The 16,966-nt window shown below is 37.1% G+C and overlaps 2 protein-coding genes across 2 annotated transcripts; one reads left to right on the plus strand and one right to left on the minus strand.

The window, feature by feature from the left end:
• The first annotated feature begins 418 nt into the window (after nt 1-418).
• LOC145052426 (zinc finger (C3HC4-type RING finger) family protein) lies at nt 419-4,397 on the plus strand. Its single transcript, XM_079000246.1, has 17 exons — nt 419-761; nt 1,146-1,244; nt 1,358-1,525; nt 1,619-1,705; nt 1,778-1,839; nt 1,943-2,130; nt 2,215-2,275; nt 2,352-2,529; nt 2,604-2,642; nt 2,733-2,794; nt 2,887-2,923; nt 3,075-3,124; nt 3,219-3,288; nt 3,403-3,478; nt 3,846-3,925; nt 4,011-4,079; nt 4,173-4,397. Exons 1-17 carry the CDS (start codon nt 525-527, stop codon nt 4,230-4,232), a joined length of 1,623 nt encoding a protein of 540 aa, XP_078856372.1. The 5' UTR covers nt 419-524; the 3' UTR covers nt 4,233-4,397.
• Nucleotides 4,398-4,549: 152 nt separating this feature from the next.
• LOC145052427 (SNF1-related protein kinase catalytic subunit alpha KIN10-like) lies at nt 4,550-8,110 on the minus strand. The gene is made up of 11 exons (XM_079000247.1): nt 7,958-8,110; nt 7,144-7,334; nt 6,863-7,047; nt 6,547-6,729; nt 6,221-6,352; nt 5,911-6,096; nt 5,710-5,799; nt 5,547-5,630; nt 5,106-5,234; nt 4,843-5,022; nt 4,550-4,754 (listed from the first exon to the last, which is right to left on the minus strand). The coding sequence occupies exons 2-11, from the start codon at nt 7,328-7,330 to the stop codon at nt 4,635-4,637; spliced, it is 1,476 nt and encodes a 491-aa protein (XP_078856373.1). The 5' UTR covers nt 7,331-7,334; nt 7,958-8,110; the 3' UTR covers nt 4,550-4,634.
• Nucleotides 8,111-16,966: the final 8,856 nt, after the last annotated feature.

Genomic DNA, 16,966 nt, shown 5'->3' on the forward strand with positions numbered 1-16,966 from the left:
TCTAATATATTTATAGCAATCAAAGTCCAATCAAACTTCTTATGATTTCTCTAATAAAAACATGGAAATCATGAATAATATTTTTTCATCAGTCGTTTACTTTTTCTAGGAGAAAATAAACGTGTTGAATACAATTACAAAAACCAGTAAGTATTACACAATAAATTACATTACTTTTAAGCACATTTTTATATCTAATCAATTTATTTTAAACATTTAACCTTAACACATAAAATATAATATTCATTTCCAAGTTATCAAAATTGGCATCTTTTAAAATCAAATGATTTTATAAAATTTTATACTAAATCACTAGGATTTCTTTGGGTAAGTATTATGAAAGAACCACACAGAACAGTCAAAATACACGTCAACGTCCAACAAACTTCACTTTGTCATTGTAGAATTGTCATTCTTCAAACGAATCCAACATTTTGAGAGCGAAAGCTCTAAATTTTAATCACCTACATGTAGTAGATTTAAAGAGAAAGTGAAGAGTACACGTAAATGAATGTCGTCCGTGTATGGAACGAAGGATTCTTGAAAGAACACGCTCTTATCCTCCATATTCAATTAATGCTTTAACAATCTCCTTTCACTCTCTTCTTTGTTTCCATATTCATTGTATATACTATATTATATACACCTTTTTGTGGCTGCGTTCTTCTCCTATTTGGTCTGTCTGCAAAATGGCTACCGATGAAGAATCATCAGCTGGATTTAGCTTGGAAGGAATTGAAGACGTCGAGGATTTTGTTTTGGTGAGTTTTTAGGATTATTCACCCTAAATTGCTTAAATAGCAATTAAATGCTGGGAAAATGTTTCTACTATCATTGATTTCGTATCAACGTAGTTTTATGTGATCTATGTGCAGAAAAGAGATTTGCACTTTACTTTGGCAGACAATGAATTCTACTTTTTGTCTGCAATTTTTTATTATTATTGCTAACTATAACAATGTTGATGAAAAATTTGGGGAAATTGATATCGATATAGAAGCGAAGCTCTTTTTGCACCCAAGGAGGGGATGTAATTCATTGGTTGAGTTCACTTGCATTTTCTGTGTTTTAGCTTGATAATGGATATCTATGGAAGTTTGAAGTTTTGGTTTATTGCTATCTGAACTTCTAAAGTTTGAATTCAGGGAGATCAAGAAGAGTCTTTGGACACAGGGCGTTCTACTCATCTTCTTGACCTAATGAAAATGGCCAACAAAGCATTCAGAGTGAATCGTTATGAAGAGGTAAGTAATTAAACCACTTGCTTTATACATTCTGTTCTTTTGTTTCTTCCTTTTGAGCCTGAAAGTGAGTTAACAAACTTCATAGTTCTTAATAACTAATGTTAATTAATCAGGCAGTGAATTATTACTCAAGAGCTCATAATATCAAGCCAGATGATCCTATCATTCTTAGCAACCGATGTGCTGCTTACCTAAAGATTGGCCACTTTCTGAAACACAGACCAGCTGCTGCATCTGAACTTAGACCATTAAGTGGGCTTGATCCTACAACCCATGCCAGTGTATGCAAATCATCATCTTTATTTTTTCAAGCTTTATTGTTTCTGTTTACATTTGTAACCACAAAATCCTTTGAATCCATGAACTCTATTCAGCTTGCATTAAAGGATGCTGAGCACTTTATGAACTTACAGAATCACACTGTAATGGCATACATACTGAAGGCAAATGCACTCATTTTGGTAAGAATAAGACCCCAGTTCCTATATCATACCTCTATTCATGACACTCATCTTGATCATATGTTTTGGCAGTTAGAAAGATTTGAACAAGCCCGTGATGTAATTCTTACAGGTCTTCAACTCGATGCTTCAAGGTATGTTTCTGCAAGATTCTTGTCCACTTCAAGAATTTCATGTTTTTTTTTCTTGATGCATCACATACTCTCTCTTTCTCTCGCCCTATCTCTCTCTCTCTAGCAATGCTCTAAAGAATTTAGAAAGGTTTACAGTCGATATATTTGGGAAAAGAACACATGGTCAGATTCAGACACCACGTACTGATGACTTTGATTGCACTCTTTGCTTCAAGTTATTCTATGATCCAATCACAACTCCATGTGGGCATACCTTTTGTCGTTCATGCCTCTTCCAATCAATGGACCAGGGTAAGTGTGCTGTGAGTCATTCTTTCTCTATAACTTCTCTTACAAGTTCACTAATTTTCTTTGGATTTTGAATATCTGTTTCAGGAAACAGATGCCCATTGTGTCGAACAGTTCTGTTTATCAGTCCAAGAACTTGTGCAATAAGGTGAGTTGACTCGGTATAAAATTTTAATATGCTCTTTTTAACCATCTTAAGTAACATACAATCTTTTATTGAGCAGTGTGACATTGAAAAGTATAATAGAGAGGAACTTCCCTGTGGAATATGCAGAAAGGAAATTGGAGAATGAGAGTTTGAGTAAAATGGGTCCTGATTTGTTACCTCTTTTTGTGATGGATGTTGTGCTACCTTGCCAGAAGTTCCACTTAAATATATTTGAAGCCCGTTATAGACTTATGGTGAGTTTTTTAATCCATGCTATCAACACATCTGCTTTGAATATATTTGAATTATCTTTATGCTTAAATCACAGGTCAGGAGAATCATGGAAGGAAATCGACGAATGGGAATGGTAGATACTTTGTGTGTTCTTCTTCTGGATCCATTGATAAAAGTTGATTGTTAGAGTCTCATTAACACTTTTTTTTTGCATATAATGTAGGTTATACTCGACACTAGCACCGGATCTGTAGCTGATTATGCATGTGAAGTGGAAATTACAGAGTATTTTTTTTTTCAATCTCCAGTCTTTATATCTTTAAAGTTTGTGTTAAGCAGGTTTAATAATTAGTAGTAATTTGTTCTGAATCATGCAGTTGTGAGCCACTTCCAGATGGGCGTTTTTTCTTGGAGGTGAGATCAAAATCAAATATCAATTGTTTCATTTCTTGTAACCCTCTTTATGATTGATCTATACTTTAGGAAACTCAGGGGTATCATAGAAGATTTTGAAAATGAAGCTCTAACTGTTATTTTTGATGCTAAAGAGATCAAAATTTTTCAGGTTGAAAGTAGGCGAAGGTGCCACATCCTTCGAAACTGGGATCAAGACGGGTTAGCATCATTCTTATCATGACTTTTTTTTTTCAAGATTTAAAATTTGGTTTTAAAGTTGGTGATTCGTATTTTTTTCCCATATATAATGAAGGTATCGTGTTGCTGAGATTGAATGGGTGCAAGATTTATCTCCAACTGAAGGGACAAAAGAGAGATCCGATGTAATTATACTTTTACCTCAACTTATAATTTTACCAAATTTGAAGGGTATGATGGGAATATGAGTAAAAAAAATAAAAAATGTTGTTTTTTTTGTATATTTTTGGTGGTTATAGTTGCAGGATATGACAGATATAGTGGCAGAATATGCTCGATCTTGGATAAGGTTAGCTCAAGAAGCAGCACAAGGAGGTAAACTTTTATAAATCTTTTCCATTTGAGTAAATTACTGAAATCATCCCTATGGTTTGGTCAAAATTGCACGTTTGGTCCCTAACATTTTTTTTGCACTCGGATCGTCCCTGTGGTTTGATTTTGTTGCGTTTTTCGTCCCTTATATACATAAAGTTAGGGACCAAACGTGCAATTTTAAGCAAACCATAGGGACGAAAAAACACAACAAAATCAAACCATAGGGACGATCCGAGTGTAAAAAAAATGTTAGGGACCAAAGGTGTAATTTTGACCAAACTATAGGGACGATTTTAGTAATTTAGTCTTTCCATTTTCATTGCTTGTCTCTTCCTCTCTTATGTTTGTGTTATATGTTGTGATGAAGATCAAATGAGACTCACAGAACTACATAAAGCACAAGGTATGATGCCATCAACAAGGGATCTTGAATCCTTCAGTTTTTGGGTAAGAATCATTATTTAAACTTTTTGTTTATAAAATCATAAAACCCGAATTTTAATCTTTATGAGATATAATCATCTGGATGCAGCTTGCTACTTTATCAAATCGAAGACCACAAGAAAGATTGGACCTCCTTCGCATGAAAGATACAACAGCAGTACATTTCTTAAATTCTTTTTTATCATTTTATACAACATGCCAGCTGTCAAAGTGTCAATTGTTAATAACTAGCATGAACTGTTAATTACAGAGGTTAGGGAGGGCATATCATTACTTGAAAGCAGCAGAACAAGGCTGTGGATTGCAATGAAAGTAAACGTCTACTTTTCTTGTTCTTATTTGTTCTTTTGTTGGCTAAGAACAAAGAAAAAAAAAAATACAATCTTTTTATATTTTTCATGGTAAAGAAGAGCTTCTTTGAATATCTTGTAAAATTTTACTTTGTCCAAAGGTGAAAATATGATGTTTTTAACCATTTCAGTATTGTATATCGTGAGATCGTTTAAATTTGAGAACAATTTATGTTTACTTTGTCCAAAGGTGAAAATATGTTTATTTCGATAAATGGATCATAGTACATCATACCATTCAAATTTTAAAACATTTAATTATCAGAACATAATGACCTACAAAAAAAAAAGAGGATTTCATAATCATTTGTAACAATGAAAACATAGTATTTACAAGCATGAAGCATTATGTACTCAAGATTCTACAAGATGCCACTCTCTAGCTGCAGAATGAAAGCAGCACAAAAGTCCAGAAACACCAATTGAGGACCTGTTATCTTCTGGATGTCCACCAAATAGCTATCCTCTGGAGTCTTGTAAAGCTGTTACATCAATACCAGATTAATTTTCATTTATTTACACTTACACAAATAAATAAACAACAAAAGCTTTTTATAATTACTTTTTTACCTGAATTTCAAATTTCACAACATTCGGTGTAATACCAGAAGTAATATAATGGTTCTCATGAGTGATGCTTGAAAGCCATCTACATTTGATGTTATAAAGCCCAATCTTTTTCCAGCAGACGTTTAAATCTCTCAGGATTTCAAGAACCCGTGTCATTATCTCACGTGGATTTGCTGGAATCTTCAAAAAGAAAAAACTTGTGGATCATACTAATCTATTGACTATATATATAATGTAAAAGACATAGCTTTTATTATGCACACCTGCATTCCAACTTGCCATTTTCTTTCACCAGGTAAGTTAGGCCTCACAGAGTTATTTCTAGCAAATCTATTATTCATTGTAGCCCTGTCTGGTATGTTGTCTAGATGCATAGTAGCAAGATCACCCTCCTGCAACAAATTATACCATTCTACTTTAACTTTCTTTTTTAATAGGACATTACATTTTGTATACTTAATCCCTCCCAACATATTAATAATAGAACATCGTGAAATTTGTTTTTCAGAATGCAAGGGTAAAATGGTCATTTTGTCTCATTTAAAATGCTGGTATTTCTTGCATTTAACCTTTAAAGTTACCCTTTTGCCATTGTCATCATTACAGACACACAGTTCCTTTATTATTATTATTACTTTTTTTTTTATAAACATAAAATATATAACAAATTTGTAAACAAAAAAAAAAAAATGAAAACAACGCACCAGATTCTCTGCAAGTTCAGCTCCAAGATACCCACCAGCAACACGAGACTGGTTATCAAAGAGCAGATAATACGCAACTGTCGCCTGAATGATACAATACAAATAGTTTTCAGTTATAAAAACAGCCAAAGACATTTAAAAAAAGAAAAAAAGAAAAACATACATCATCTTGTATCCGGGTTTGAAGTGATTGTGTGAGATGGGCCCTTTCAAACCCCATGTTGAGAACTTTTCGAATTATGTCTTCATCAAGCTAACAGGTAAAGTAAAAGAATCAATTATTACAATTCAATTAAAATGGGAAATGGGATTTACTTATACATGTTGATTTGATGAAGTGTAAGTGTTTGTTTAATAATAATACCTTTTTGAGGTGATCTGTTGCATCAGGGGCAGGAACAGCTAAGTATCGAGGAAGCTGAGCTTTGAACCAAGGATGTTGACGGAGTTCAGCAATTGTTATTCTCTTCACTGGATCAACCACCAGCATTCTTGGAATTAAATCCCTTGCTCCTGCTGACAAATGACTCGGAAGGGTATAGATTCCAGACTACAAAACACACACACAACATATAAATCTAAAATCTAAATATCACCTAACTTTAACCATGAGTACAAATGTTATAACTTTCATGTGATTGTTAACATTAACACAAAGAAAGACTATACTATACCTTTATTTTCTTGAATAAATTGGGAATGTTCTCATCATCAAAAGGAAGAGTACCACATAGAAGAGCATACAAGATTACCCCACAGCTCCAAACATCCACCTCAGACCCTGCATAAAGTTTACCCGAAACAACCTGCATAAAAGGCACCAACTTTAGGATCCGATTGTAGCAATATATGTTTTTAATCAAGATTAAAAAACTTCGGGTGTGTTTTGGTTTGTGGATTCCCACGGAACTGGAATTGGGGATTCCAGTGTGTCGTTGGAAATTCCATTCCATTCCATTTCTTTTGCCAACCAAACACAGGAAGCAAACTTTATGAGTACCTCAGGAGCAGCATAATTTGGGCTTCCACAACTTGTTTTAAGAAAATGGCCATCTCTCATTATATTACTCAATCCAAAGTCAGCAACCTTAACATTCCCTCTTGAATCCAACAAAATGTTCTCCGGCTTAAGATCCCGATGAACCACCATATTCCGGTGACAGTATTCCACTCCGGAGATAATCTGTATCACAGTGCGTTTGACATGCATTGGACTTAGACTGAGACTGATGTAAATGGGGCAAAAGACGTAAATGCCCTTCTCGTATGACAAAATACAACCTAAATAAATTTAAAAAAACAATTCTTTTTGATACCTGTTGGAAAATTTTGCGAGCTTCATTCTCATGAAGTCTCCCTTTCTCTACAATATAATCAAATAGCTCACCGGATTTCACATACTCCATAACAACATATATATCGAGGGGGGTTTCTATCACTTCATAAAGTCTTATAATATGTGGGTGTACAAATAACCTACAAATCTTGATTTCTCGTCTTACTGTATAGAAAAATCACATAAGAAAGAACAAGTTTCAGAAAAAATAAAATAAATTGAAAAGATAAGCAATGTATGTATGTATATTTGGTTTTATACCTTTCTCTTCCATTTCAGGGTTCTTAAGTTTGCGACGGTTAAGAATCTTGACTGCTACCTTGTAGCCGGTCAACACATGTTCAGCAATTTTGACTTTTCCGAAAGAACCATGACCAAGAGTTTTCCCGAGTTTGTAATTACGTAATAGTGTCTCGATGCTTCCACCTCCCCTGTTTGTTCTATCCATATTTCTGCCATTCACATGAGATGATTAGTTGTTGAGTAACTACTACAAAGTGGTAAATCTGTAATTCTACATTATATAAGAATTTTCAAGAAAGTAAAATGGTCAGATTTTCATCGGACATCTATAATGGAAATTGTTCTTTATACAAGTTTCTTGGAAAACCATCACAAAAAGAAGATCGAAAGCAAAATAGAACTCGGATTTGAATATAACTCCAAATAAGATCTTTTTAAATATCTGCAAACTTTTCATACAAGGTCCCCAAAGTTGACCTCAAATTAAACAGGTTCAAGATACAAGGTACACCATTTCAAGCATGAAGTGCAGATAAAATTCGGGGAAAACAAAAAACAATAGGCAAGAACCGATTAATTGCATTTGGATCCTATTTTCGGGTTTTGGGTCTAATTTTTTTTATCCGGATTAGCGTTCTTTCACAAGCCAAAGAGATTTGAATCAGTTACTCAGAATAAACAATACCAAGAGAAAACTGATCGACAGAAACTAATTTAAACCAGAAAACGATCCACGGAATCGAATCAGATTGAAGTAGAAGGCGAACAATAATAAGTAGCTCATAAACGATTTCTGAAATGAAAGAAAACATGATTTTTAAAATCAAAATACCTTTGCTAGGAGAAGATCACATCCGAGGAACAGTTGTTGGTGTAATTCACGGAACTTTTAGAAGCAGGAGATTGATAATGAAGTTTAATCCTCAAGATTGATTTACTTTCAACTCTGAGTCAGCATAGACGAAGCCACAAAGGGATATGCATACGCCGTGATCCAGATTTTCTAGTATACCCCCTTGATTTTACATGTAAAAACAATCTATACCCTCACTTTTAATTATGCCAATTAAGTCCCTAATTTTCTTATTCTTTTAAAAATCTAACTGATTCACAAAGAATGTCCTATCCTATACAAAATAAAACCAAGAAGCAACTCAATCCAACCCAATTTTTTTATAATAAAATAATTTTTCTTTCCTCCATCGGTACAACCCAATTCAATCAAATTAGACCGGACGGTTTGGGTGTAAAACCCCTCTCACTTTTTGTGGGTCACATCACCATTTTCCTCACCTAAACATAAGGAATGGGTGAGAAGATTCTCTCATTATTTTTTTTAAATAAAATTAATTGATTTTATGATTTATAATTTTTAAATTAATAACAACCAAAAAATTTAATTAAAAAGAAAATGCATTTCATTAATTAAAATAGAAATTACAATAAACCTAAGATTTAAAAAGGTATAAAAAAACACAAACAAAAAATCAAACAAACCAACAACCACCTATGGAAAATATATTTTCATAATTTTTTCCCTCTTCTTCTCACGAGCTCGAGAGATGGTCAGTGTTTTCCATAAAGAACTCCATATCCTCCATTTCTTGTCTCTCCGCGCGTTCCTTCCTTGCTTCTTCTTTTTCTTTGTCGAACGCCAAATGTTCAGAGAAATTAAGATTATATCGATCAAACGACGCTGTTATTTTCCGCATTTCGTCAACGTCCATGCTGAAATCCGATGCACCTGAAGAAGTCCCTTTTCCTTTCCTCTTTGCTTTGTCCCTACCCATCGGTCAGACAATTTCTTCTAGCTCGAGTTCGTCCTCTTGATTTAAATCTAGATCGACCTGAGCATCGGAGGAAGTTGTGTAACCACTATAATCCGTTTTCGTTCGTTTTGATTGTTGTACTCCAAAAATAAAATCTTGCTCGTATTTTTTCACCTAGGACATCTAACCAATAATTTCCAACAATCGTGTCACTTGAATGGTTTTCCGACTTCCTCAAGGTAAAATTGCAAAGCTTCTTGAAGTATTTCTTCGTCGCCTTGGCCGCTTTTTCGTTAGGTTTTTAGGTTGTTGTACAACCCGTTTATTTTTGAAACCTCCTTTGCTATTTCTCGAAACTTCAAATTCAGTTGGTGTTTCGTACGGTAGTCGTCATCTTTTTCTAGCTCCCCCTGAAACCGTTCTAAAATGAGAAACCAAAAATGCTCTCCCGGTTGTGCATTTCCCGTCTTCGAATCCTCAGAAATGTCAACCCAAGCTTTTACCAAAACTAGCTCTTCTTGTGGAAGCCATGATGTCGGCTTTTGTCTTCCCGGTTGTGCGACACCCTTGCGCGCTTGTTGTTTTCCTTTGCGTCATTGTGGGGTGGTGTAGGTTGAGTTTTGGGAACCATCTCTTCTTTTTCCGAGTCATCCAACTCATCGACATGTTGAATTGTTGTTGGGTTTGGGTTTGAGTTTTAGGTTTGGGTTTGGGGTTGGGTTTGGGTTTGAGGTTGATTTGGCGAAAGTTGATTGGAAAAAACAACAAAGTTTGAAAACATTTGCGGAGTAACATTTGGAACCTGGACCGGGTAATATTGTCTAACATTTTGGTATTCAAAATTGTAGTGGAGATTGAATAGGAACATCGAGTTGGGGACGATAAACTCCTTGTAATGATGAATCGATAGCAAAAATGTTTCGAGTAGGGGTGCTTAAACTCGAAACATGAGTTTTTGTCCCTTCTATCGGAGGTTGGGGTTTGATTGTCGGGATTCATTTTTTTTTTTTTTTTGAAGAAAATAGAGGTTGTAGAGGGTTTGTTTGAAGGTTTGATAGAAGGTAAATGAGTATGAGTATTTATAGATGTTTTAAAGGGTAAAAAAAATACATTTAAATGCATATAGCCGTTGGTGTGTGTGTGTGTGTGTATGTGTATATATATATATACACACACCTTATAAAGCATTTTTAGTTAAATGCTGAATTTTAAGTCGTACAAGCCTTTAATGCATATTTACAATGACTTTATGCATTAAAATGTTACTGAATCCTATCCGGTCAACAAGTTATTCATATACTCCTCAACTTTTCATTGAATTGGTCAAAAGATAAACCAATATTCCTCAAAGTTAGGCCAATTGAATCGGTCAAAGAGGAAACTACACATTATATAGCATTAGCGCATTGGGGACAAGAAGGCCAACATCCCAATCTCTCTAAATAGCCTAACATCCATTTCATATTTCATCAACCTCTTCTTCCGTCTCACCCCCTTTCACAACTGACGGAACAAGAGATCTTCACCGTCAAAACCACTCATGCTATCTCCAACATCCGTAGGGTTTTGGTAATATCATACTATGACGCACAACCAACACGATCACTATTCTCTCAACTCTTTCCCCCTTGAAGCTGCAAACATTAGAACCATCATCTTAGTTGCTCGATTTCTCTATCTTTACCACAGATATAGGAATGCATCTCCATTCCAGGTTCGCAAGTTCACCCATCACAAGAACCATAAATCTTGATTATCAACCTCCAAACTCTCTACCTCTCTCTATTTTCCTCTCTAAAAGGTTCGACTTTTCTGTTTCATAATTGTTTTGATTTAACCTCTGTTTATGATTTAATCTATAATCAGTTTACCTATTTATGAAAAAAAGATTTTTTTTTCTTATTTTGATTTATGCATATTAGCTGTTTGATGAAAGTCCTGTTAAAACTCAGATGAATCGATTCGTGGTGTTGTTGTCTCTAATTGTTTAGTTGTATGCTTCACAAGTAAGATGAATCGATCATAACTAAGAAACAGATCATAACTCCTCATTTATTAGCGTTATAAGAACTTGGTGAAACAGTCTGGAAGATGTTGATGGGCGAACGGGGAAGAAGCAAGTATGGAAGCGTGCGGGGAAGAAGCAAAGTATGGATGCAGGCTTTTGACATACATTTTACTTAATTTTATCATGTTTTGTGCTTGGATCTAACCCTCTTTCTTATGTTTGGTTATTACTGTGACAACCCGATATTTCAACTCTTTGTAATGACCTAAAAAGTCAAGTATTGTAACCACTTTTGAGTTAATAAAATTAACTTTGATAATAAAATGTCCAAAAAGTTCTATTTAAATTTCGTCTATGTTTAAATGTCATTAAACCATGATCGTACGTAAAAAGAGCGCCCAAATCCGACTTCGTATATTGAAGTTAAGATTTTTCCAAGTTCGGCTTAGCAACAGACAACTAAAAACTCGAATCGGAGATCGAGCGACTTTTGGCCGGAATGACCTAAATGAGAATCGAAGGTCTCGACAATGGTATTTCAGCGGTGAAAAGTCTGGCAAAAACCGACGTCAGATAAAGAAGTTATGAATTTTTAAAGAAATTCCTTAATCACGTCATTTTAAAATTAAATAATAAAAATAATTTCGGAATTTGCCAACGGAGTCTAAACGAAAGTTGTAGAGCGTAGTCTCACCTACGCGTGGATATAAAGACCATCGAAAACGGAGTTCGTATGAAGAAGATATGATTTTTTGAAGTTTATTAAATAAATTATATATAAATTTAATTCAAAAATCCGGTAATATCCGAAGGAGGAGTCAGCGTCCTCATCCGAGTTACGCGCTGCGTAACCCCGTACGCCCCGCGTACCCGAGGGCCTTGGTCTCGGTCCGTCCACGTCGCCCCTATGCGAAGCTACCGACCCGCCCCATCCGACCCGTCCCATCCGAAGCCGAGGCAGTCGAGGACTCGCTCATGCATGACGTACGCGTACGCGCTGCGTACGAGCGTACGCCCCGCGTACCGAGGCTTCTCAGACCCCCTATAAATAGAAATGCGAGGGTTCCGGGAAAATCACCCCATTTCTCTCCTTTCTCTCACGATCTTGCCTCGATTTCCGTGCCCGTTCAAACCCGAAGCTCTGGTCTTTTTTCTCAAGTCCCGAGGGTCGATTTTACTCCCGAGATTCCCGAGAAAAATCCGTTTCCCAAGACGAAACTCTGCCCAGTTTTCCATCTCGCTATCTTCAAACTTTCAAGTGATTTCATACCCCTTTAATCAACCTTTGAAATGATTTTAAATGTTTTAAATACTTATGGGGGGGAATACAAGTTAAATACTTATAGTTATTGTTTCAATCACATGTGATTGCATTAATCACATGTGATTAATAACTAGGGAAACCAGTGATTTTATCACTGTTCAAACTGTCTATCAAACTGTTTTACTTCAAAATGTTTTACAAACCCTTTTACTTTTCAAACTTATTTACAACTGTGATTCAAACAAATCTTCCTTATACTTAAACTGTTTTATCAAACCTATGCCTTCAAATTGTTTTATAGATTGACATCAAGTCGATCTTTTCTTAAATAATACTTATGTTTCAAATGTCTTATAAAAACTTATTTATGCTTTTATATTATAAATTGCATGCCCATATATGTATAGATGTATAAATAATGTTTAAAGGGCTTAGGAAGGCCATCCGCCCTATTTCCTTTTTCTCGATTTGGATGTGGTCTGGTGGGATTTCGGGTGACCATCCGAAGTTCGTTTCAATATTAATTATATATCAAATATACATATATAGACATAAAAGTAATTCCATATTCATACGTACTAGACACACCATTAGTAAGTTACCATCGGGGTAACACATGATCATACTATTACAACTGCTAGATCAATGAGTCAGTTCATTCATGAGTCCATATACAACTATACTAGGAAGAGAACATATACAACTATACTATGAGAACATATACAACTATACTAGGAAGAGAACATATACAACTATACTAGAACGAGAAACATTACCCTTACATTAATACGTTAACAGTTGTGATCCACTGTATCGGAGCATGCCTTAAATGTCATGGCCCGAGTTGTAGCCAAAATTCTCTTGGAGGGAGAGCGTGAGTTTGCGTATAGATCTATACTGGATTGACTATCCTACACCTTGCTGCTAGCTACAGCCGGACCTGCAGGTCTGCGGGTGCCAAACGTCATTCCGTTATTACGACCATTCGTATGTCGTTGTTACCAGTCGATAGCATGGTGCAATTATCACATTTTACCTTTATATAAATCCGGTTTAAGGTAGTTAGTACAGCAGTAGTTACTATAAAACTAAGCTACAGTACTACAATGATTTACCCATTACATATTTTTAGTGATAACCTCACTTGAACTTTAATGTACAAACTATATTTTGTTAAAAGATAGTTACACTTGGGAAATTACACACTTTTACAACAAACGAACATACAAAACAGTTAAGCCTTGGTAGAAGGCTACTTTAATAGAAAATATAGGTTTTTCTGAGAGATTCAAACTTTTACAAACACTTACATACATTTTACAAACTTATACTTGAGACACGTTCAAACGTTTTTTATAACAAACACCGACACTAAAATACTTATGAACTCACCAGGTTAATGCTGATAAACTCTTTCAAAATAACTTGTATTCTCAGGTCATCAGTAGACAGGTACCGATGCCAGCTTTTGAGAAGATGGAGCGCATTCAAGACTCATCATATTATTATTTTGATTTACCTTATATTTTTGGTGTCTAAAACTGTACAAAACACGCTTGTATTAAAATTATATATTTAATGCAATGGATGATGTTGTTTGCTTATTTACATTTACTGTGTTGTGATACTTTACATGACGTCCTCCGCCCCAGAACGTTTCCGCCGTTCTTGGTTTTGGGGTGTGACAGATTGGTATCAGAGCATTGTTTATAGTGAATCAAGTATATCAACCCATAAAAGATATACTAAACTATAAACCCATTAGGGATTAAAGCACTCTGACCAAGAGTCTATACTTTAAATATTAAAATATTTAATTAAGTATACTAGTCTGCATTCATACTAAAATCAGTGTCACAATGACAAGAACAAAAGTATTACGATTGTTAAATATCACAAGTGAGCTCGGGGATGTATGGTCAGTCCAGGGAATGGCATAGCCTGATCAACTATGCTAGTCCTAGGAGTGATTAGCATATGCCCTAGAATGGTTATGATAGGTTAACAAGTCTAAAAACTTACCAACAATACCACAAGAAGATCAGTAGAACTTAAACTTAAAATACTATAGGTGTATTTTGTACTACTAGTTACACGTATACTATATTCTTATACCTCTCTTCTCGCGTAGATCTAAATGGCTGGATTCCATCACGACGACCAGTACTTTCCAAATGAAGGCAATGCCGTGTGAATCGATGAAGAGCCCGAAGATGAGCATCCAATCCCTTTGGATGATCACCTCGCAGAAGGCTTTTCTGATGGATCCGACTCCGAGCCTGAAGTCAACAACCTACCGCTCGTAGGTCAATCCCCGAACAACAATCCTCGACCAGCTTTTCCAGGTCCTACTCCCTTGTGGGCAAACAACTTGAATTGTTGGAGTGATGAACAGGGTCAACCCTTACTATACTTTGGGGACCGAAGCTTTTACAACGTCAGCGATGGTGGCTCTGCTGACCGAGCTCTGCCTGTCATTATCCGCAGAATAGCTCGTAATGTCGAGCAAGGTCGAGCAGCCATCGACCGGGTCATGGAGATTGATGCCAACTTAGGTGTCAACACAGTCCGCATCCGCCGTCTTGAAGAAGACATGGAACGGACCCGGAGAACCAATGAAACCCTGCAGCAGCAGCTGGCTGCCTCACGAGCTGAAATCTTGGAACTTCGAGCTCGTCAGAGGGCTCAGGATTGACACCTTCAAGAGGTGTTTCGTCAAGTGTCTGACCTCAGGGCTCGCCCGGGGAATTCCCATCGCCGTTAGATGATGTCTAGTACATCTCTGTCTTTTGATTAAAGAATAGCCTTTAACATCTGTGCTCTAAGTAGCACTTGTCTGTAAAATATTCCTAACTTTCAGTACTCTAATTAGGAATCTAAGAACTGTCAAACTTTTCTATATGGTATGATGTAAGACCTACTGTTAGGTCGATTTTCCCTGAACTTATTACATCAGTAATACCAGTATTATTGAAATCTATCTAATCTGTGGGAAAAATCTGTACACTTGTGCTTTCCTACTAAAATTTCTTATTGTGATTTCAAACACTCATTCAACTGTTGGGCTATGGTTAGTTAGTCCATGTGTCACTCTCACGTTGCTTACAAATTGATTCTTACCATTTTTCTTATCTTTATAAACTTATAGCTGAAAGATGCCTCCTCACAAATCTCCCAGGAATAATCCTGCACCACCACCTCCTCCGCCTCCGGTCATCGATACTGTAGCCCTGAATGCTGCCGTAGCTGCAGCAGTGGCAACTGCCATGGCTCAGTATCACTCTTCTGATGCCAGCAGAGGTGGAACCCCTGTGGAATCAACCCCGGTTGAAACCCCTGTGCGCTCGAGAGAGTGCTCATACAAGGATTTCACAAATTGCAAACCGAAGCCTTTTTACGGCACCGGCGGAGTCATTGCCCTCTCGCAATGGCTCGAGAAGACTGAATCAGTCTTCGAAATCTGTTCATGCCCTGCGGCGAGTAAAGTCAAGTACGCCGCATGCACCTTTGAAGGAAAGGCCCTGACATGGTGGAACAGCCATTTTAAGGCACTAACTCTCGTCGTAGCCAACGACATAGGCTGGGAAACAATGAAAGACCTCATGACTGAGGAATACTGCCTGAGGGGCGAGATCCAGAAACTGGAGCAGGAACTTTGGAACCTGACGATGAAGGGCACCAATGTGGTCGCTTATACTGCCCGATTCAGCGAGCTGGTGGCCCTCTGCCCCAATATGGTTCCCACCAAGGGGAAGAAGATCTTCGAGGTACATATGGGGGCTAGTGCCTCCGTATCAGGGGAATGTTCTAGCATCAAACCCCGCTACCTTCGACAGTGCCAAACGATTGGCACAACGACTCATTGACCATGGAGTCAAAACCCCTGCAACCACAACCACCCTAGCCATCCTGGAACCCTCCAAACCCGCTGATACTAAGCGGAAATTCTGGGATGAAAAGAAGAAGCAACGGGCTGCCAAAAAGCAGCAAATTATGGCAATACATGCCGCAATAACCCCTGCTGCTGCTACTACTGCTCCGGTGGGTCGGTATGCTGGAAGTTCGCCCAAGTGCAACAAATGCAACTACCACCACAACGGCCCCTGCCGTGAAATGCAGTGCTCTAACTGCAACAGGAAAGGACACACCGTCCATTTCTGTAAGTTCCCAGCACAACCTATCAACCAAGTCCCTGGCTCTGACACGAGCCCGACCTGCTATGGATGTGGCGAAGCAGGCCACTATAAGAGGGACTGCCCCAAAGCAAAGAATGCTGGTGGAGCAGGAAGGGTACTAGCTATAGGCCACGGGGAAGCAGTTGCTGACCCGACAGTGGTGACTGATACGTTCCTCCTCGATAACTCCTATGCATGCATTCTGTTCGATAGTGGAGCGGAGCGAAGCTTCGTAAACCATAAAGTTGCTCGCATGCTTAATCAACCACCGCACGCACTCAAAGAACTATTCACAGTAGAAATGGCTAATGGAAAAACTGAAAGTACGAGTAGCATATACTTAGGTTGTACCCTAACTCTAGATAACCATTCATTCCCAATCGACCTCATGCCAGTCTCGGTAAAAAGTTTCGACGTTATCATTGGCATGGATTGGTTAAGCCTTCATCGCGCCGACATCATGTGCTACGAGAAAGCAGTCCGTCTAAACCTTCCGTCTAACGAAACTCTTATAGTCTACGGCGACAAACCCGGTGCAAGTCTTCGCATCATATCAAGTATTCAAGCACATAAGTATCTGCGTAAGGAATACCATGCATTCCTTGCTCACGTCGTTGACACGAGC

Source organism: Lactuca serriola, chromosome 5 (genome assembly GCF_051521515.1).
Source record: "Lactuca serriola cultivar US96UC23 chromosome 5, Lser_US96UC23_V15, whole genome shotgun sequence".
In the NCBI taxonomy this organism is placed as follows: Eukaryota; Viridiplantae; Streptophyta; class Magnoliopsida; order Asterales; family Asteraceae; genus Lactuca; species Lactuca serriola.